The sequence below is a fragment of the Amblyraja radiata genome, chromosome 25 (genome assembly GCF_010909765.2).
Source record: "Amblyraja radiata isolate CabotCenter1 chromosome 25, sAmbRad1.1.pri, whole genome shotgun sequence".
NCBI lineage: Eukaryota > Metazoa > Chordata > Chondrichthyes > Rajiformes > Rajidae > Amblyraja > Amblyraja radiata.
Window position 1 is genome coordinate 9601455 of NC_045980.1, and position 23668 is coordinate 9625122.

At 37.3% G+C, this 23668-nt stretch overlaps 1 protein-coding gene across 1 annotated transcript in view; it reads left to right on the plus strand.

Annotated features, from left to right (window-relative positions):
* rbm19 (RNA binding motif protein 19) overlaps positions 1–23668 on the plus strand; it is a gene marked incomplete at its 5' end in the record, with an annotated part of 222851 nt that overhangs the window by 155128 nt on the left and 44055 nt on the right. Inside the window, one exon of the mRNA XM_033043004.1 lies at positions 71–162. Coding sequence (XP_032898895.1) covers positions 71–141 — 71 coding nt within the window. The remainder of the gene's footprint in view (positions 1–70; positions 163–23668) is intronic.

Here is a 23668-nt window from a genome sequence, read left to right on the forward strand (position 1 = left end):
ATTGATTGTCTTCAAATTCATATCTTCTATTCAATTCTCTTTATTCTTTCTGTGTGTTCATTCACAATAGATTCACCAAATAAGAAGAAACGGGTCGAAATCCTGGATGAAATTATGGATGATGTGGAAGGAAAAGATTAATTACTATTTATCCTTTTGAAAGTAGGTATAGTTTTATTCTATATTTTATTTCAAAATCATTCTGCAGTTACATAGAGTGCATATAATTAGAAGTAAATGTTCACTCTTCGACATTAAAATGACTTTTTGCTATACCGTGTACATAAGACTAGATTTATAAATGCAACATTAAGCAATTTGACTTCTTTTAAGGATGGAGATGTAGAATTTGGCCTGCCTTCACTATTTTGTTTATAACTCCCAAAGAAATGACAAAAACTGGCCTTTGAAGGTTTTAGTTAACTTGCTACTAAAGCTGGTGAAGAAGTATAATATAGTAATTTTTGATGTTTTGCTAATGGGCCATAACTTGCTAATGCTGGGCATTCAGTGACATCTGTCATCAGTTATATTTATTCTTGCACGTTAAGGTTTTTAAATTCTTGGATGGCAGATGCTAAAAGTGCAGGTGTTACTGGCTGCATCTCCTGTACGGTCAGATTTATAAAATTGGAAAATGAATAGCACAACACCAAAAAAGGTGCAAATGATTTGTGCAAATTCAATGCCGAATCAAGTACAGAAAATAAAAGTAAGGGGAATATAGAGTTAACAGAGCGTGGAAAAATGCTTACCAGGAAGAATTATGTTTAAATTGTATTGAGCATAAATTTGCCTTTTCATACAAATACATTTTCAGCACCAAAACAAAAAAATAACTATAGCTTGTTACTGCTTGTTATTAAGGGTTCTGAGCCTGGAATGGACCAAACTTGACTATCTACGGTGAACTTATTTTATATCTATTGTGCCTTTCGAGGAACTTAATTCCTTCAGGAATAAGCCAAACAGCAAGATTCCTTTTACACAAAACTAATGGTGCAGCAACAGAACTTAAATAGCAGCTTTGTTTTCTTTTTGTTTAACTACACATCTGTTCCTTGCCTGAAGTTGTAGCATTTGCAAATAGAGTAGCTGGTGCCATTACCCATGCTGTTATTTTGACAGGAATATTCAACTGTTAACAATGTGTTTTTGAAAAGAAAAATGACCATCTACTCTTTTGGGATCTATAACTGTTTAAAATAAATGAAAATAATTGGTGCCAATGACAACAACAAGAGTATACAGTAAAGTTATTGTAATGTAATTGATGGGCCTAAGCTAGTGCCTTGTCAATTTGTAAAAACATAAATTGGAGGTATTGAATATCTGAAATAAGAACAGAAAATGCTGGAACTATTCTGTGGCGCAGACAGGATTTGTTGACTATATAATTATATGTTTACAGCATGATATGATATGCACTGATATTTTGAATTGGATTATAGCAATGGTCCAGAATTTCCAGGGTCCGCACTTGCCATTCTGTCGACTTGTAGGTTTGTGCTTATCCAGAGAAGATCTTCTAGTGATAAAATTGGTTCATAACGCAAGCTTTGACTAGACCATCCCATGTAAATGTACATGGGCTTGCCAGTTTTCAAAACTGTGAGAGTGAATATTTGTGGATATCTCCAAAGACAAACTAGTATGCATTTCCATTCTAACATTGCAGTTAATTTGAAGATAAAATGGACAAATATGTCATGTTTTTCTTTTTATATGATTGAAACATTTGCTTAGTTCTCTTTTATTTTTAAACAAACATAAGTACTGCTAGTAGGCACAATATACTGTTTTACTTCAGCACTAGAAAAACCTGTATTTGATCTTTCCCGCGGAGTGATCTGCACAATTAGAAGAGTTGATGGTTTGTCACATCAGGCGATATGTCTGACATGAAATCAATATTCAACTGAAGTTTAGCCTGTACCTGATTCTATAAAATAATTCAAATGAAACTAAAACTTTTTTCCTGCAATAAGGATTTATTTAAAATGTTATATAGATAATGAATGACCCCATCTATCCGATTAATATGTCAAACTTGCATGTGTTTGCAAACTTGTCTTCTCTTTGTATATGTTTGTGTCATGTATACATTACCCATCTCACACAGAACAGTGCCGCATAGACATAGACTCTTCAGCCCACAAGATAGTCACAAAATGCTGGAGTAACTCAGCCCACAAGTCCGTGCCGAAATATGAAGTCAAGACCAACTCTTATATCCATGTATATAATTCATATCCCTCCACTCCCTGCACATTCATGTACCTATCCACCAATCTCTTGGAGATACCAAGCAGATACGATGTGGAATACCACTATCGTATCTGCCTCCGCCACCACACCTAGCAGCGCATCCCAGGTACCCAGCTCCCTCTGGGTAAAAATTCCTGCTCCGCATATCTTCTTTAAACTTTACCCTATCTCACTTTATAGCTGTGCCCTCTAATATTTGATATTTACAGTATCTCAGCATGCCATGTTTTTCCTATTGTCATTTTCAATGTGGTTGTCTTCCACATAGTTGTTGCCAGTTCCCGATCCCCAATTCCAAAATATTTGCGTTGCATTATATTATCTGGATGCTTTTCACAAACTTTATACTGAATTTTGGTTTTTAAAAAATGCAAGTACATTTTTTCAGATTTGATTTATATTAAGTAGCAACTAAACGTAATCCATAAAAGGCCAGATGCCTAGGGCAGCCACTTACATTCCCCATTCTCATGAACTTGTACAGATGCAGAAACCCAAATCCCGTGGTGCAGGTGTGCAGAGCTGCAATGCCCTGAGCACTGGCAGAGACTTGAATAAAATAGAGGGAAAATATGGGTGGGCCAGAAAAAGCTCTGTTGCATTTCTCCTTTGGAAGCCTATCAGCTGGCAAAGTCACACCTACCTGTCAAAGTTTCTCAGTGGCTTTGAAGTTAGCTTCTAACGTCTACTTGAATTAAATAATTAAAATATTTTAAAGTTATTATTTTTCTAATGGACAAAAATTAAAAAATGTAAGACTTTCAAATAATTAACATTATGAAACAAAACAAATAATTTAAAAAATGTAGCACTATAACCTTGGCTTCTTCTTAACAATGCTGGTAATCACCATACAAGCAATTGAGTGGTGCTCTGCTCATATACCAGGTCCGACCTGACAGATTCACCAGTGTAAATGTTGAGGTATCTAAACAAGCTGTTTCGTAGCTGGTGGAGTTCATGAGGTGCCCAGCAGCAGCAGCAGCAAGCTTACTGACATCATGTTAAGCAGTGCCATTAGTTCCATGTAGTCAAGCTGGTAATTCCTGGCAGAATTCATGCCAAGATCATTGAGCGGGGAACATAAAATTTAGCAAAAGGAACATGTAAGGGAAAACTGTGATGCAGGTATGGAATGTAAAATAAACCCAAAATAGATTCAGAGGCAAAAAATAATTTATTTGCTTAAATTTAAAGATTAATTTTTATTCAAGCTACGCCTTCACATTTGAAAAAGCTCACTTAATTACTTCCTTTTAAAAATCATGAATCATTCTTTATATCAGTGCAACTTAAGAAATTAATTTAATGAGACTTCTGGAAAGGCAAAACACAGTTTAACAAGAACAGCAACCTTGAATTGACCCATTAGGGATCTATGAGCCACCCAGAAAGTATTTCAAAAGCTAAGTTTCTCTTCATTTTATGGAACAAAAAATCATTTGTTGGAAGAGAGAACTGAAAAGTATTTTCTTCCTTTATGTGTATCTGGGATGAATATGGATTTACTATATTGGACTCTATCATACACTAAACATTATTCCCTTTGTACTGTATCTGTACACTATGGACAGGCTGATTGTATTTATGGTCTTTTTGCTGACTGGATAGCACACAACAAAAAAGCTTTTCACTGCACCTTGGTACAGGTAAAAATAACGTAAACTATCAACTACTAGCTATTGATTAATCAATAGGAAACTGAACTTGTACTTTCCATAGACACCAATCATGCAAAATTTAATTTTGCCCAGAGCAGATTACACTGCTCTGGCCATTCATTTCTAGATGAAATCAGGCCAATCGTGAAACTGGGACGTACTTTTATATGCTGTTCGGTCCGTGCTCCTGACTACTAGTATCAGACGCTCACTGATGATATCACACGTCTTGTCGATGTGATTTGGAATACAAAGTTTGACACTGCAATCATATTGCAACATCTGAATCGACCAGAAATAATACGTTGAAATGTTTTATTGCTATTTGTCTGACATCCCAAAGCCTGACTCGGCAATTTCAAAACTGGTGGAAGACGGTTTGGACACCGTAGCTGGGAGTACACCACGATGAATTGTAAACGCCCTGGTATGTAGGATAGTGCTAATGTACAGGCTGATCAATAGTCAGTGCGGACTCGGTAGGCCGAAGGGCCTCTTTCCTCGCTGTATCTCTAAGCTAATATAAACGAAACTAAAGATTTTCAGCACCCAGCACTATGGGCAGCATGGACCTTGGGTACAAGACTATCTTCTACATCTGGTACTATCCACACCTGCATGTTTTTCAACTACAACAGTTGAGTCCAGATACGATGAGACTCATATGTACGATATAGTCCACTTGATCTCCTTGAGATAGGATTGTGGTGTCTACACCGTTCTGGGGACGCCCTGCAGTACTTTGAGGACAACTACAGAGACTTCATTGGTGTGTGCATCATGCCACTCAGTCTTGAACATTATGGATAGAAGACAGTGCCAGAGGAAGAGCAGCAAGGAGCACTGGAACTGGCCCATAGGAGCAAGAAGACCAAAGGAAAAAGACTACTCGGCTGCTGGCCCTGGAAAGTGTCCACAATTTCATCTCTCAGCCAAATCGAAGGAAAGATTGCCAGCACAAGCAACAAAGGAGTAAAAATGGGAAGGTTCTCCGAAAGAGCTTACAAAATCATACAACCCAATGCAAGCCAGTTATTGCCACCAAAATAGTATATCGATAACCAGGTGGTGAGTCCAAATGGCACTAACTTCTGCACTTATTTTGAATGTTACACATGAGTCATTGAGTCCCTCTTCCGTGACTTAAATTGCTGCATCTTTGTGCTGCTTTATGATTGGCACCTTGCGTAAAGAACTGGGATCAGTAAGATGCTCTCCACACTGCAAGTGTAAAGAATGCGTGGAGAACATATATCTTGTGAGGACATGATTTTCCATTGTGATGATTCCCACTGCTGGGGAAGATTGCAAGAATCAGAGCCTGCCAGGTGACCTTGGCAGATCTCCTGGTCCTGTTGACATTCCTTGGACCTTCCCCTGGCATACATCTCATGGACTTGCATATCACCTTGAGTGAATGTGCATTGTTTCTCCCTTTCTTGCAGCCTCCCTGTTCTTCTTGGCAGCCATAAATATCTGTGGTTGACTCCCAATGAAACGCAGGTCTGCATACACGCAGCAGCTCAGCTGCCGAGAATGTTTATCTCGAGTGACCTATGACCTGAGCATGCGCAGTTGAAATACCAAACTCGCTTATTCTACCAACCTCATGGCCATTTACACAGAAATTTTCTGGAAGAACATCAGTTTTTCTTCAAGTCAACAATCTCATCTATAGCTGGTTTCCATCACACACAAATTATACCTGTTTTGTTAGTGCATTAATACATTCAATATTGCCACTCACGTTTTTCCTGAATCTATCTTCAGTCACAAAAACTGATGCTGATGAAGTAATGATAAATTAACTTAATTTTATTATAAATATATTCGAGTCTTGACTTGAGACACAAGAACCAAAACAGTTAAAATTTTAATTACATGAAGGAAAAGGTTCTTTTTCATAAAAATACTTAATTGCAGCATTGTTTTTAATGCAAAGGCAGTTTGCAAAAGTGACAAGTGTGCTAAGAGGCCTCTGACATGCATCAACCTAGGTTTTTGAAACTGACCTGTCAATCTAGGTTTCAGTACAGGTCTCATGGTAGAACAATGAAAAAGTGGTGTAGATTTACACTTGTTGTGCAGCGAAAGAAGTGCTCCCACATTTATTTTGTCCCTGCACACCAAACCACCATTTCAATCTGCTGTGGGTTTCAGTTTTACGTGGTGTTGCACTGTTGGAAATTTTCAGTCTCCGGTTCAATAAGAAAATGATTTGAACATAAGAGCAAGAACATAACATTGGTCTCGCCGATGTAGAGAAATTGACCCCTGGAACAGCAGATACAGTAGATGAGGTTGGAGGAGGTGCAAGTGAACCTCTGCATCGCCTGGAAAGACTGTTTGGGTCCTTGGATGGAGTCGAGGGGGGAGGTAAAGTGACAGGTATTGCATCTTCTGCGGTTGCAGGAGAAAGTACTTTTGTCAAGACTGTCCGCCATTAGACTTCCCAAGGAGTTCAGCAACACAGATCTGTTTATTGAAATTCCACAGCATTTGCTCAGGTGGATCAATTCCCAAATCCTGCAATAAGTTATACCAGGAATGTAGGGCCATAGGGAAGAAAAGAAAGACTGATTTTTTTTTCCAGTAGTGGTCAGTTATTTTTTTATTGTGAGGCAGAACAGCTGCCATTTCACTAATAGTCAAGATAGAGGTTTTCACACAAATGTGATGAGCTCTGAAATCTCAAGTTTCCTGAAAGGTGCTGACCACTGATTTCCAATAGTAAACTCCCATAATGTGTCAGTAGTTATATTATGGCAGTTTTGATAGTGGATTGTGTCTATCAGACCTACCCTATATGTCCTACCCAGAGTTATTTCAGTATTTCTATGCTTGAATTTTTGTAATGTTATTTACATTCATAAGTAATGTTATTTACATTCTGAAGGCCCCACACTGAGTGCTGTATCACCAGCAGGACTGGAATCAGCTTTGTTGAGATTGTTGCCTTAAAAAACAAACCAGTAGAAATGTGACCACCGGTTCCAGCATAATATTGACTTTAATTTGATGTTAAGTGGCTGACTTTTTCTTTTCTCATAAAAGGCACTCCCGGTAAACTTTCACTGCCAAGTTCAATAAAAAGAAAGCTAGATGGACACAAGCAGGAGTATGTTATTCAGTCTCTTATACCTATGTCATTGTTCAGTTTGATCTTGGCTGTTCTGCAGGTTAACTTGTCCACAGTCTTTTATAATCTTACCGAGCAATTTATTAGACCAGACCTTGCCAATAAAGTTTGATGATTCTGTTTTGCTGATGCTTGTAGTTGTCAGCGAACATGGGCAGTTAGTTGCTGACAGAAAATTCCACTGAATATTCGGCCATCATACCATATGCATAATTCTGATGAGCCAGCAAATTTTGTGACTCGAGCGTAAATGCAGAAGTTCTAAACTTTCCAACTAAGCTCTGCCAATCGTTTCCTGGCTGCATGCCATCACTGTTCCTTGCAGGGAGTTTAACAATAAGGCAGAAGCTTGCTCTACTTCACTATCACTTATACTACTCTTAGACCCTGTGCCTAGATAGACTTGGAGCAGGAGCGTTAAGTTCATTTATTTGAATAGTGATTGTAAAATATGAGTGAAAATGTGAATTGTTATAAATTTTAATTATTTGTGCTTTTCCTGTTTTTAATGATTTAAGTGTCTTTGTCTTTTAGTCTGTTTATTTTTAGATTGTTAATACATTTTGAATGCTTTTGGAATGTCACAAGGCATTAACAACCTCAACTTTGGTGGCAAGATTTTTATTGGCAACTTGACCTCAAATTGCCTCGTACAAATGGCCCCCGACAAGCTTTGACGGAAGACCAACTTGGAGGTGGAGATTTGATTTCTGTCAAAACTAGCGTTGCATTTAATTTAGAAACATAAATGTGAAGAAACTAATTTTACATGATTAAAATCTTATAAACAATTATTAAAACTACATGAAATAATTTAAAAGCTAACCCAAAGCACACTAAGTAAATCAAAACAATTTACTTTCCCTTTTGCCCTATTATCTGCAAAGCTTGAATACCCATTGAAATCAACCTGGTAATTCTCCAATGCAATCCTTGGAAATTGCCAGATGGGGAGTCCTACAGCAACCCTGTTATAATTACAACAAATCTGTTATAATGTTTAAACTCGAGGGACTTCGTCCGTAACCACGAGGTTCAAACCAGCGGCTTCCAATGGTCCGTAAGACATAGGAACAGAATTAGGCCATTTGGTCCGTCAAGTCTTCCTCGCCATCCCATCATGGCTAATCTATTTTTCCCACTTAATCCCATTCTTTTGCCTTCTCCCTGTAACGTTCGATGGCTTTACTAATATCTGCTTTAAAAATACCCAATGACTTGGCCTCCACCGCCGTCTGTGGTAAGGAATTCCACCGATTCACCACCCTCTGGCTGAAGAAATTCTTCCTTATCTCCATTCCAAAGTTTTGTCGAATTATGCTAAGGCTTTGCCCTCCGGTCCTTCAGGGGAGGCCTTGTTCTACGTCTCCTGATTATACCAGTTCAATGGTAGACAAAAATGCTGGAGAAACTCAGCGGGTGCAGCAGCGAAGGAAATAGGCAACGTTTCGGGCCGAAACCCTTCTTCGCTCCATGGATGCTGCTGTACCCGCTGAGTTTCTCCAGCATTTTTGTCTATCTACTATCTCTGCCAGTTCAATGCCGTGTTACCATTCAGGATTTGGGCACTTGTCCATATCTGGCCAGAGATGTCAGTCTTCAGATCTGTAGAGAATGAGATCAGGGAATGAGCAAGCAAGACTACCTGTGGGCTTCTGCAGGCTAATTAATCGAAATGAATGCAGGAATGTTGAAAGGAAACTTAACACCTATGATTTCAACTTTAATTGTATTTTAGGAAGTTGCTTCAATAAATAATATTGTGCATAGCACAATGAAATGCGTTTTTTTTTTTTTCTTAATGCAACTACAAGCACATTACAGTTGTCAAAAAAATCACACCTGAATTTCCTTTTTCTCAAAGAATCCATGTGGAGAAATAGAATGAAATCACTGAGTAACCTCTGAATACGAAAGGAAATTGATCACGTGACAGAATCTAATGAGTCATTTAAACCTTTTTTGTTAAGCTGTTAATGAGTATTAGGATGTACAGTCCATATAAAGTTATATCTAACAATGGGATCTGTTTCTGCTCAGTTCAAAATCTCTGGATGGTTTATTTTTATACATAAGTGGAATTTTTTTAATATGTTATGGCTGGAATTTCTATACTGAAAGCAATTTGCTCTCTTGCCATAAACACTGTTGGGCCCTAGGAGTCGGATGGGCTTCTTTTAAAGTTATTCCCTCATGAGTATTAGGGATGTGCATTCTACTTATTGTACAGCAAGCTTGTTTGCACCCTTGCTGTTTTAGAAATGGCTGCATTTGCTTTCAAATGTGGATCCTCTATATACTAAACTCATCGGTACACTTGAATAAAATAAGTGTTCATTATTCACTGGCTCGTGCTCATACTTATATATTTTCATAGATAATGCAGAGTAATTACTCATTCATGACAAATGGTCCTCTGCATATTTAAAAAGAATGGTGAAAATACACCTACAAAAGTGAGGCAATTAAAAAAGAGATGTGAGAATTCATGAATTATTTTGCATTTTAAGTCATTCTGAACAAGCTGTAAGAGTATGGTTCAACTCTGCTTGAAAAATACATTTAAGGTTACTGAATTTTGAAAGGTGTTAGTAGAGTTAATTTAAATTTGTCATAATTTAAGGACACAAACTTGAACTTGTTTTAAGTATTTAAGCATTTGTTTATTAATCTACATTCATTTAATCAGTTTCTTTAAAATATTGGATTTTGGCATTACAAGACTGAGACTGGGAGTGGATGCGAATAACTGGTTAAGCTCATTAAAATTGTGCCGCATTTCTGGAGCAGAATTTCTTGCTGCAACTATACTTTTGGATGATGACATTTGCTGGGGATTTTTTTTAAACAATTCATGCTTTGTGAAACATGTGTGAATGCTGACAGGGAATCGCAGCACTTCACACATGAATTAGTTTTGAATTGCAGTGACTTAGTAGGCAAAGGTAGAGCCTTGATATGGCAGCAAACTCCAGCAAACAGCAACCTCTTATCAACATTGGAAATGACCTATAGGCAGGCTATTTGCCTTCTCTTACAGCGAGGGAATTGAATGATTGAAAAATGACACAAGATTCATTAACTATAAAATAGATTTTAAGGAAACACGTTGAAAAGACAATTAATTACATACCAGCAGTAGCAAAAAGCACCTCCAAAGCACATCTCTGTATTTTAACTTTATTAAAATACAGAAAAATGCTAAACTCCGAAGGCTCAGCATATCTCTCAATCAAGCATTTTCTCACCTTTTCCCATTACCCACTTCCCACACTCTCCATATTTTTTGTCTGATTGCACCTCTGTAAACCATCATTGGATTTATGCGTGTTGTGAATTCATTTACCAAAAACAAAGACATCCATCAGTAAATCATTATCAAATAAAAAATACTGATGAACAAATGTCAATATTATATGAATTTCCTTGCAGCTTAATTATTTACACAAGTTGATATCACAATTTCAACATTTAAAAATAAATGACCACAATATTCAGTTTGAGATGTGGATTAGAATCTTTTTATGGATATGTGGCTCTTGTGTGGAATATGATTTCTCCATTGTTTTTGTAAGGAGGCTCCCAGATTACCTCCATTATTTTAAATTGTTGACCTTCCACAGTAAGATATTGGCATAGTTTTTTAGGAAACATGATACACCATCGATTTAATCCTAAAGGCAGGGAGTTCCTGATCTCATCCATGTTGCTGTGAAAATGTAAAAGATAGATGCCAGGCTTTTCTTCACAGGGAAATATGTCAAACAGGGCACTCTATTTAGCTTGGTTTTATTAACCTATTGGCAGCCAGAGCTACACTGAAGCTGGTGAATTGAGGGAGTACATGGCCTACACATAGAACCAATGTAAGTTTTCCCTTAAAATATCAAATCTCAGCAATAACGTTATTAGCAATTGACTATTACAAAAACATTTGAAGACACGATATTCAAACATAATGGAAACTAATGAAGCACCATGCTCAGTCTTAACTCTCTCTGGTACATTGGTCCTTCATTGTCACTCAGAAGTTGGAAATAGTTTTCTGTGAAAGAAAGTAGATCAGCCAGAACCAAACATGGGAAAAGGTACAATTGAAGTAATGGTCCAAGAAGATAAAAAGAAAAGGAAAACGCTCGATGAATAATCAATAAATTACTTTTCCAAAAAGATCTAGAGAGCAAGCTGGAAATTTGCGTCGACCCACGTCACAACTGTTAAGTGCAAAGTAGTATTGGGAATTATATTTTTAAGCACTTTATTATTTGTAATAAAACGAGCTGCCAGAGGAAGCTATAGAAGGGATACAATTACGACTTTCAAACGTCATTTGAACAAGCATATGGATCGGAAGGTCGATATCCCTCTATGTTGAGAGGGAGATGGGCCAAATGCAGGCATATCCCATAATGCCAACTTGGTCGGCATGGACAAATTGGGCCGAAGAGCCTGTTTCCATGCTGTGTAACTCTCTGATTCTAATGAAAATTATAATACTTTCAAATGGCATGTGAAACTAACATTTTCTCGGTCTCTTTCCCCTAACTCTTCTGGAAAAACATTATGCAATGTGTTGCAATACGGATAAGGTTTCTCCTGTAGGTGCTGCAATGTTATTTACATAGTCTTTGACCCACACAGACTTTTTTTTTGCATAATACATTTGATGTACTGTAGCTTTAGGATATGTCAGTTTAGTCTGGTTTCATTTGACCTGGAAAGGGAAAATGCAGTTACCCTATTAATGGAGATGTCAATTTGAAATGAGCATCATTAATTTGTGATAAGGAATTGTGGTTGCTATCACAAATACTCTATTTTGCTTTTCGCAGCTAATTACGTGTTCAAATTTGATGCCGTGTAAGAGAACTTAGTATCATGCCAAACAACAGATGTGTTAGTGAGCCACTTAAAATAACATGTTGTAAGCTTCTTGTCATGTAGATAATGATCCTGGTCTTAGGGCGAGGGTCTGTTTACCAACATTAAGATGTGTTTACTGCTCTCATGTTTTTGAGGTGATGTTGATGATTGTAAAGGATGAATGTGGCGATAGATTCAACCCTGCTTCTCCTGGTGATGAGCAGCGTGCTTCAAAATCCACATCGGTATAATAATGTGCATTTTTTTTAAATGTAGCTTGTTTCAAATTTGGCCTCTGTAATAAATACCCTTGTACTTCAAAAGCAGGCTTCATAGCTGAAGGCTATGTTGTGAAGTTACTTAGAATTCAGCCGTTAGATCTGTTCTCTGATGGCTGAGCGTGATTGACACTTACAAATTACCCAGCTGAAAGTGTTGAGTCTTTGACCCCGGAGTAACATCTTCAGTGCGGCTGAGATTTCCCAGCATTTTGTCATCTAATTACTGCAAATCCCTTGAAAATTCACTTGATGGTGAATTTTTAATGCGGGGCAATTTCAATGTGATGCATAGTGCAGATGGTCACAGTCGTAGTTTATAAAATATGATTCAAATAAAATACTATTTTCCTGTTTTATACCCTTTATTGGACTGGTTCTGCTTTCTCCACTTGCCTTTCTAAACAAAAATCATAAGATAATGCGTTTAGTAATAATGAAAAATGCTACACTAGTGTAGCGAGTGTGTAAAGTTACCTGCCACTTCTCTCATCGTCCTATTTACTGCTTTTAAGATTTCTGCGGTATCTTACAAAAAATTGTTTGGTATGCAGGATGTCTATTTAAAACAGACCTCCTGCAAGCTCTTTGTAGATGTTTACGTCTGTTCTTAAAAAGAATAAATAACCAAATGTGCAAATAATCATAAATCAAACACGTGAAATTTGGGAGAGAAATACACACAGTTTACTGGGTGGATGCAACGTCCCCATGCCCTTGAGGAAAAGGGGAAGAAAGAAATGAAGCATTGTTAGATTGGATGCAGGTAAAATGTTAAGCTGTTTGTTATGTTGCAGTTTGTACGGTATTCTTAAATGATATAATAGTTACGGGCTAATCCTATTTCACAAGAACACCTGTTTTCAGATTACCGCTCAGCTACTTGGTGATGGGCTGGGGCATTTATAAATTCAGCTAACCTATTTTTAAAAAGTACCTTCTTATGCCAATTTTGAAAATATATCGCTTGCACCAAATTTCCACTTCAACTAATCAGGTAAGAAATATTAGTGTTGTAAATTTAACACAAGAAATTTCTAATTTTTGTTTGTGATTGACTTTCTCTTTTAAATGTAAACACTGTTATTCCACAAAATAATTCTATAGGTTGGAATTGACGTGTTAAAAAATATTTGGCTATGATGTGAATTAAAAAGGTATTGCCTATTTAGTTGACAAAATAAAGCAAATCGGTTTGTTTTAGTTTCGCTGATTTTTGAGAAAGTCCATGTAGGTGTAGAAGGGATGAGAATATCTAGAGTTTGCACAAGTATTCTATAAATAAGGAAGAAGGATTGTTTGTATGTGAGTTTATAGGTATGCATAATTAGCAGTGAAGAATTATGTCATAGAACAGCCAAGTATAAGTGACATTCATGGATGATTACAATACATCCATACTTTGGGGACTTTTTGTATTTTGCTGACAATAACAAAAAGCTACTTGATGAAAGTTGGTACATTATTGGATAGATATAAATATTAGTTTATTTATTAGTCCCTCATTTAGATGCCACTAGACTGCTGCATTGACTCTACATGAAAATGTAGTTGTGATACCAAGTAATAATGCTGAAAAATCTTTACTTTCTGTTTCGCACATCATCCATTTCACTCGTTTTCAACCTTCAGCAAAACCATTTGCACTCTTTTGTCTGTTTGTCTTTTCCTCCCACTCAATATTAGATGTTTGGATATCTCAAAGAAAAGACTAAATCAATATACATGCCCTTCCTTGGTTGATGTTGTTGACATGATGTATGCAATAATTGGATGACTAAAATACTGTGAATTATGGGCATACTTCCAGTGAGAACACCACAAAGATACAAAATTACATGAGGTATTAAACTTCAGAAAAAATGCTCTTGGTGTAATAATATACCTAAATCTTCAGTTCATCATCTGGGCGTGTTTTAGTACAACGTACGAATAGGAAACGGGTACTGATGAGGTCCAATGACGTACCATGGATATTGTTTAATTGAATATCTTGTGTCAGATTGTAAACAAGATATGATAATATATCTTGTTAATAATAATTATAATAATACTACAAATGTATTAGTAGCCAAACCTCTCTCAAAAATCGTTGATTTACCAAGAAGCAATTAAACAAGCAGCAATAGCTCGGATTAATGTGGTTTGTTTGCTAAAGCCCATAAATAAAAACAATACACAAGAAGCATAAAAAGCCTACAATACTAGAAATAAAAATCTATGAAGTTAAAGGTAAATGCTTGTTCGTTTGTGCATTTTCTGCAGAGAGTGGAATTTTTTCCCCCACTTCGGTCAGGTTTATATCTGTTCATAATTATGTCAAAGAACTAAGTTACTTTATGACTACAACATAAACATGAACAGCAAAGCAATGCTTGCACATTAATTTCCTTACTTCTCACTTTTATTTGGTTGGAGAAGGCTGCCAGCTGTATAACCGTATCGCAAATATGTATCCTTTCGAAAATAGGACAGGAATGGTAAATCTATGTAGGGACACAAGGAACTGCAGATGCTAGAATCTTGAGCAAAGCACAGCACTTGAGTAACTCAGTGGTTCAGCAGCATTGGTGGAGGACATGATCGGTGACGTTTCGGGTCAGAATCCTTCAGACCATCTCCAAAGAAGCGTTATGACCCGAAATGTTGCCTATCCAAATCCTTCATAGATGCTGCCTGAGTTGCTCCAGTGCTTTGCGTTATGCTCTGTTCAATATATAGTTGAAAATTATGTACAGTCTAAAAGAGCTGCAGCCTCAATTTTAGAATTCCTACAACAAATATACTATTCTTGGATTTCAAGGGTTTAATTCTAACCTGACCTTGGGCATTTTTAAAATAAGTACCAAACACTTGGAGTATTATAACATTGTTTATGGTCACTTTTATATTCCAGGAAAATAATGTATATATGTATTAAAATATCACTTTTTACTATTTCATATTTTCCCTGTTTGATTTAAAACATAAACTTAATTCAAACCAAAAAATTAAGTTTGATTTCATAATTTATAAAATTAATTATTTAAGCATGTTATATTAACAATACTTTCTAGTGTTGAATAGTGTGCCATGCATGCTATGCTGCTCAACCTGTTTCTATATTAAAGTTGGGAATGTACTATTAAAATTAGCATAAGCCTGATGAAATGAAAAGATGTCAGTTCTATAGCAAGCTCCTCTGATGATGAGGGTTGAAATTCTGTGAATATGAATTCCCTCTGGATCTTGCAAGGTAGAAGATTTTAATTTTCACCCTCGAGACAGACTGTCTGATGGCACTTTTTTCAAATGGTAATTTCTCAGTTTGTAGCTAGAAATCACCCAGGCTTGTCTGGCTGATGCGTATGAAGGGAATTGGAGAGGATGATTTTCAAGGGCTTCGTTCTCACCTGTCAGTCCTTGCTGCAAGGGAGAATCAGAAAAAATGATTTGGGTTTGACGTTAGGGGTGAAAAAGCAAGGGTCAAAATGGAAAGGATGCAATCATGGTGTGGTGTGGAGGTGGTTGTGAACACATTGAGCATTGTTGCTGAAATTTTAAGAACACTTCATTGTGTTTGAGTGCTGATTGATCATTCTTTTACTTGACATTAGTCCTGCTGGGGGACACCAATGAGTGTACTAATTTTCTGTTTGAAATACAGACTGTCTTGAATGCGCAGACAAAGACTTAACAGTTCGATTATTGAATTTCTGACAACAGAAATGAGAATAGCTGGCAATGAACATTATAGACTCAAATAAAAGAATATACTGATGTAGCAAATTAGTGAGTTATTTTTTAAGTCCTTAAAGGGATAAAATGCTTTATAAATTCCTGATTTTTAAAATATACTGGGAATATTCTGAAAAAGATCTGGGATAAGTTGGCAGTTGCCATTCTCTGTCCCGCGGTTATATTTATGATTGATATATTTATTTTATATCATTAGGTTATAAAATGTTTGCTCATGAAAACATTCAGTGATTTATGATTTTGCCAAGTTACCGCCTGGTGCATTTTATAGTATTTTTATTATTTACGTATTAATCTAAAAAACTTTTGCATGAAAATATTTGGCTTCTGATCGTAATTTTGAGGTATCATACTTGATCTTTAAATCGCAAGAATCATTTGTAGTTTGGCTGCTTGTGCTTGCCTAGAATTATATTTTTCGCCACATGTGCCTGAATCATGCTTTGAGATCTCCCTTGGTTATTGTTTTAGAATCTGACACATTTTATAACTCCAACCGTAAAAGTGTTCATTTCAACATTTCCTGTCTAAACCATTTCTATCCAGACACATTATCTGCTGGGGTATTCCACAATTTAATCATTAAGATTATATTTGAATCAAATTGTCTACTTAACTTCAGCCACATTATATCCATAAAACAGATATAATCTGAATGATATGAACTGGAAATAAATGTGCATATGGATCACGGAGTAATATTCTTCTACAATGCACAGACAATACCAACTAAAAATAATGTTTTCCTTTTTTGTTTTCTACCATTACTCTGACTTGGTTAAACTTTTGCCTGTGGCGATCATTGTTCTGTCAACTATGGTTGCATTTGAAATAATATTGATCCTTTTAACTTACCAGTGTTTCAGTTGTTCAACATATTCTGTTCTACATATTCTGCTGTGCTGCTGCAAGTAAGAATTTCATTGTTCCGTGTGGAACATATGACAATAAAACACTCTTGACTCTTAACTACATGTGCATGAATGCAACCTCTGACTATTTGAAACCACGAATATAAAGTTTTGTGATCCAAGTTGTTTCACTCTGACAGTAATATGGCTCATTAAAGTTTAGCTTGTATAGAATGAAAAGTCTAAAAAATGGTCCAAGAATGTTCTCACTTAAAAACAATATTTCTATGTATTGACACGTGGGAGGATTTTGGAGTATTACGTTTTATGCTCATTCAGACTCTTGAGCCCATCCTGCAATTTAGTTGTCCCATAACAGTTTTGCTAAAGCAGTTGCATTACTAGGTAAATATCACCCAACCCACTCGGTTTTGAAAGGCCCTCTTCATAAACATCAGGTGTCTAAATTAGGAGTGCTACAGATTAGTCGAACAACAGTCTGACAAGGTTGTACTCACAGAATCATCCCATAAAAACATCATGCTGGACTCCTCCCAGACCTTGGGCTGACCTATCCGACAACTAAGACACACCTGCTGGTGGGAGTAGAAACTTATAGTCCTGGAAGTCCAAAACAAGGACACGAGATCCCAAGAGTCACAAAGCATTAGGCAGACATGAATAAAGGAAACTTCTGAGGCATTCATTGTAATCACACCCTTTTGCCAGCCTCACCTGCTCCAATGCACCTTGACAAAGTCACTATTTACCAGAGGGAAGCTAGTTTCTATATTTTGCTGCATTGGAGGAGTAGCTTAAGATTGAATAACACTGATGACTGGGCACTCTGTCCAATTTCATTTTTTCTCGAACAGTGGCATCTCCTAACACACTCACTTTTGAAAGGCCCTCCTCATCAACATTAGGTGTCTAAATTGGGAGTCCCACAGATAAGTCAAACAAAAGTCTGACATGGTCAAACAGCATTCTGATCATGGGTTAGTTTTACAAGAGATCTCCACCCCAGTTCAAAACATGATTTCTATGAAGTGCACTGGATCATCATCAGCAGGTAGAAATATTCACGACCACAGTTAACTTCATCCTTTGGATCAACTGATTGAGGACTGCAAAAAGACTGGTAACTTTTTTTTAAATGAGTTATGAACCTGGTGTAAGTGTAACAAAAAGGATTATGGGAGCACTAAACAGCATGCAATAAACTAAGCGATGCGATCCACAAGTAATTATCAGATTTAAACCTCTGCAGATCTGCCACATTTGGCCATGAATATTAGTGGACATTAAACAGGTAACAAAAGAAGACCTCGGAAAATCATCATCCTCAAAGCGAACAGGACCAGCAATGTTCAGCTTAAAGTTCCCAGTGCAAGATCTATCGTGAAAATCCTCCTGAGTTACTCACAATTGCCAGCCAGACCTCAGCCAATTTGACTTGCAGCACCTGAAAGAATAAATTGTTGAGAGTGTTCAATGCAGCAAAGTGTCTGGGACCAGATTATATCTCAACTGTAGTATGGAAGATTATACTACAGGACAAGCCGTGCTTCTGTCAAAGCTGTATCAGTACTAACACCGATAACCAACTGTCAACATAGAAAATTGCCCAGGTATGTCCTGTTCATAAAAAGCAGGACAATCAAATGTTGCTGATTACCATCCAGCCAGTCTACCCTCAATCATCAACAGTGATGGAAAATGTCATTGATAAAGCTGTCAAGGGCCACATACCTTACCATAACCTGTTCGTATGCCCAGTTTGTATACCTGACATCATCACATCCTTGATCCAAACAGCTGAGTGCCAGAGATAAAGTAGGAGCATTATTGCCTTTGATATCAAGGTAGCATGAAGGAGCAGTGGTAAAAACTGGTCAGTGGGCATCCATGAGATAATGCATCATTCAAAGGACTCAAGGGGGATAGATGTTGGTTTTGAAGGCCAATCATTGTTGACCAAGTATCACTACAGAAGTTCCTCAAGACAGTCTCCTGGCCTATGCATCTTCAACAACAATAATGATCACCATCCATCACAAGGGGATGTTTGATGATGGCACAATATTGAATTTCATGTGCAGTACCTCACCAAATGCGGCAATAAGAAGGGTCTTGACTCAACATCACCTATGACCTGCTGAGTTACTCCAGCGTTTTGGGTCTATCTTTGGTTTCAACCAGCATCTGCAGTTCCTTCCTACACAATACATGTCTTTGTTTAGTAAGACCCCTGGACTGATGTGTGGCTACAGAATGGCCAAACGATAACTATCTGCAACAAGAGGAAGTCTAACGACCTGCCGTTGATATTTAGTGACATTATTATTGATGAACCCCCCACCTTCTGCATCCTGAAGGTCACCATTGACCAGAAACTCAAATGGACCAGGCTATAATGTTGTGGCTATAAGGGTAGGTCTGTAGCCAAGCATCTGTGGGTGAATGAATCAACTCCTGACACGTCAAAATCTTTCCAGCCTCTGCAGGGCAATGAAAATAAGATGAAAATTAAAAATGATGAAAACGCTCAGCTGGTCAGACAGCATCTGCGGAAAGAAAAATGTTAGCGGAATCTTTTTCACCTTTATCTTCACGAGTTAGGTAAGTTAATGTGCATTTGGAAAAGGAAACTAAAATGGCTCTTGCAAAGCTTGCCTTCCCTAATATATCTTAATTGATCCTGCTAATGACTTCATATCAGTTAAAGTACTGTTCAAATAAATGCTGGGTTGATAATGGCACTGAGGTGGAATAAAATTATTACAACTCCCAGACTGTTCCCTGTCTATAGGGGGGGGGGGGGGGGGGATCGTTATTAGGATGAATGTTCCTGCATTTTTTAGGGTACGATCAGTGAACTTAGTGTGGTCTGGGGATTGGATCTGGCTTGTTCTTGATTTCTGTTACTTGTGCAATCACAATCCAAGTCATGAATACACATTTAATATGAGCAGTGTTTTTCATTTAAAAGAAAATATTACTTGTAATTATATTGAAGTGTATTGCATTCTCCACAAACTGTGGTCAGTTATTGACCATGGTCTCCTCATATTGTCATCATTTTAAAATGAGCAGGTATGGCAATACCTCACAAAAAGTAAATTAATTTAATGGTTAACGGCACGATTTATTTTGATGGTGCTAACTAAGGAAAAAAATCTGGCCAAATCAAACACATGGTCTAATCATTTGCCATCTGAAACAAGCATACCCTCATTGCAACACTGCTTCAGTCTAAATTAGGCATTCATAAATAGCAAGTCCAAAGTCTTTGTGCGGTCATATCTTATCTGCATGCTATAGAGGAGTTTGGTTTCACTGACAGCTTCTATTGCAGCAGGATTCAGAACTATTAGTTTTTCAAATGCTAGAAGATGTTTAATAATGCAACAGGCATTGTAAAATTTAGGGGAACATCCAAAAGAAACATACATACACTATGAAATAAAGCCAAACTGGTGATTTTGCAGTTTTGAACAGTTATGGAATTATGAAAAGGCATAAATATTCAATGTATTAATACTTGGATGCTTTAAAAGGACAAGCCCATTCATTTGTGTGGATATAGTAGGACTTGAAAGTTTTAACATTGAATTAAAAACTGTCCAAAAGTTCTTGTACATTTTAACAGCCATAAAATACAAGATACAAAAGTACTAAAATACAAAAATACTAAAATACAAAAAAATCAAAAGATGAAAGTACCAATATTGTATAAATTGATAATGTGGATGCAAAAGAAGGACACATGAAAGCTGCAATGCTGGAATTTGGTGCAAAAACGAACTATTGGAATCAGCCTGAAGAAGGGTCCTGATCACATATCCATGCTCGCCAGGGATACTGCCTGACCTACTAAGATATTCCAGCATTTTGTGTCTTTTCTGTTGGAGGAACTCAGCTGGCAAGGCAGCATTTGTGGAGGGTAAGACACAGTTGTCGTTTTAGGTTGAGAATTTTCTTCTCGATTAAATGTAGAAGCATTTGTTCTGTTTGAATCTAACCATACCTGCGATCAACTGCTACAGAAACCCAAATCCATGTCATCATTTCATCACCTGACGATGTGAATAGCTGGCCTTCCTCATTCAAAACTCTGCTGCAGGTGTTCAAAGTTGCACTGAATTCCATTTACCGGCTCCCGCATGATAACATGATTGGCTACCTGTTAAGTAATGTATCAAGTTTAAAATGTACACAAATCTAGCCATTGCCCATCTCCACCTGCTGATCTCCATCACCTCATCCAGGTTTGTAATGCTCTGAAATATCTCCACTCTTGCAGTTCTGGCCCGCTAACCGACCTGGAGTTTAACCACTCTATCAATAATGACTGTTCCTTTTAACTTGCCAGGCTGTGAGCTCCAAAATTCCCTCGCTAATCCCTCTGCCAACAGCTGCTTAAAGCCAATATCTTGGGAAAAGGTTTTGTCATTGTACAACAGTGCAACTAAATTAGAGCTCACACAACAATTTCCTGATTAAAAAAGAACCGACTTTTATGCTAAAAGAATGGATGATCAAAACACTCGAAGTATGTGTGTCTACTGCCAGCAAGAACATATTTAAAAAAGCACAGAAAATTAGAACAGTAACCATATAACATACTCTGAGACACACAAGTCAAAGATAATTATCACAGTGAGAATGCCTCCATGCAAGAGACTCTGGTTTAATCCTGACGTCAATTGCTGTCTGTGAGGAGTTTGTACGTTCTCTCTGACTGCTTGGATTCCCTCACTCCTCACTCAAGGTATGTGGGTTTGTAGGTTAATTGACCTCTTTAAATCGCTCCTAGAGTGTGCATGGAGTGCTAAAATGGGATAACTTAGAACTAGTATGAACGGGAGATCAATAATCGGCATCGACTTGGTGGACCAAAGGGCCTGTTTCCATGTTGTGTCTTTTAACCAATCAGTCAATGGCATCATGGATGCTTTATTTTTAAAGGGCAGAACTATTGGGGCAATGTAACTGAATGGGCATGAAATCTTTTCACAGTTGATGGTTTCAATTAGTTTTACTTTCACCATTCCCCCAGCTGGGGTACTTACTGTATGCTCTTAAGTTGGTGTGTAAAACAAAAGTGCCATGTTACATATGCCTGTTAGGTTAAATCTGTTGGAAATAATTCCGCCAGAAGAAATAGTTTCTCTTCATGTCAAATCGCTTCATGATCTTGAAAGCTTCTAATCAACCTCCCTTTAACTATTTCTATGCTAAAGAGAGCAATCCGTTTACCCCAAGTCCATCATCTCAGTTATCAGTCTAGTAAATCTTCTCTGCATCCTCTGAGGTTTGAGATTTGGATAGGCATCGGTATATATTTTTTTGCCTTCTGCTCAATGAATCTACGCCGACCATCGATCACCTGTTCACACTTGTTCGATGTTATCCCACTTTCTCATCCACTCTCTAAGCACTAAGGACAATTTACAAAAGGCAATTAATCTACCACCTTTGCACCTTTGGAATGTGGGAGGAAACAGCAGTGCCTGGAGGAAACCCATGTGGTCACTAGGAGAAGGTACAAACTCCACACAGACAGAACCCAAGGTCAGGATCGAATGCGATTTTCTGACACTGAGGCAGCAGCTGCACCACTGTGCCACTAATAACGGGCAAAATTTGCAGATGAAATGCGTGTGTTTGTATATGTGGCTTTGTGTATTGGGTAGGTGACCAGGGGGAGATATGGGATCAGAATGCATTCTCAACAAGGCTTATACATATTCCTAATTATTTGGCTTCAATTTCTTTTTTACAGCTCTTCCTGCTTGCTTTGTATAAAGCTTTGGTTTTTGTCAACAAGAAATGAATGCATACAATTATGAAACTATTACAAATAATAGTGCAATTACATGGATGTAAATGAGCATTAAAAGAGAGCTTTGTATAAAGTAAGAGCTGTAAAAGAAAATGAAGACAAATATTCCAAGACAGCTTGGAAAGTAGATTACGGGTAAAGTGGGTTATTTGAAGAGAAATGCAGATGGTATTAGAATGGATTCAGTGGACAGAGGTGAATGAATGGCACCAACCATTCATTACTACCAGTCTTTCTATCCATGCTTTACTCTAGATCCTATTATGATGGGAAGAACATTTTGGCATGGTGCTCGCTACAAGATATCTATGAACAGAGCTAGTGATCTTGTGATTCTTCAATGGGATTGAATTTTTTTTTTAATGAGGTGCATAGCAAGAGAAAGTCAGAGTGGGAGAAGTAAGATGTAAGAAGATAACATACAAAAAACATATTTTGTCCTACAAAATCTCCAGCAATAATTTAAATCTGAAGAAATTACTTTCCACAGCAGTTAAGCGTCTGACAGGTTGTGTGCGGGGTAATGATCTATAATGGCACCAAACATGTTTGCCTACCAAGTTTGGTAGGTCTATAAAGGAACATGGCAACTTTATACTGATCTATGTCTCTTGGGGAAATACCAGAATAGCAAGGCCTCTGGAGGAGCATGGTACTTTCTCATTTCCGCATTTAACTGCACGTATGGTTAATAAAAGCATTTATTCAATTTATGCCTTTAATATCAGTTGTAATTTTAGTGCAAAATCCTGGGTATTATAATTGAAAGTCAATTACTGGCAAGCTCTCTACATTTTTTCTTTGCGTTGATCTTCATAATGAACTAAAATAAAACAAAAGATCAACTTATTAGATTTTAAAGATCGAAGGGGAAATACTGAGACAGGCCATCCTCCAGGACCCAGGACCCAACACCATCATCACCTATCCCATACCATTATTAGATATTAAAAGATGACAGAATTGTAAATGCTCAACTCAAGGTTGCTAAGTGATCTTAATTTGAAATTCATCCTTTAGTT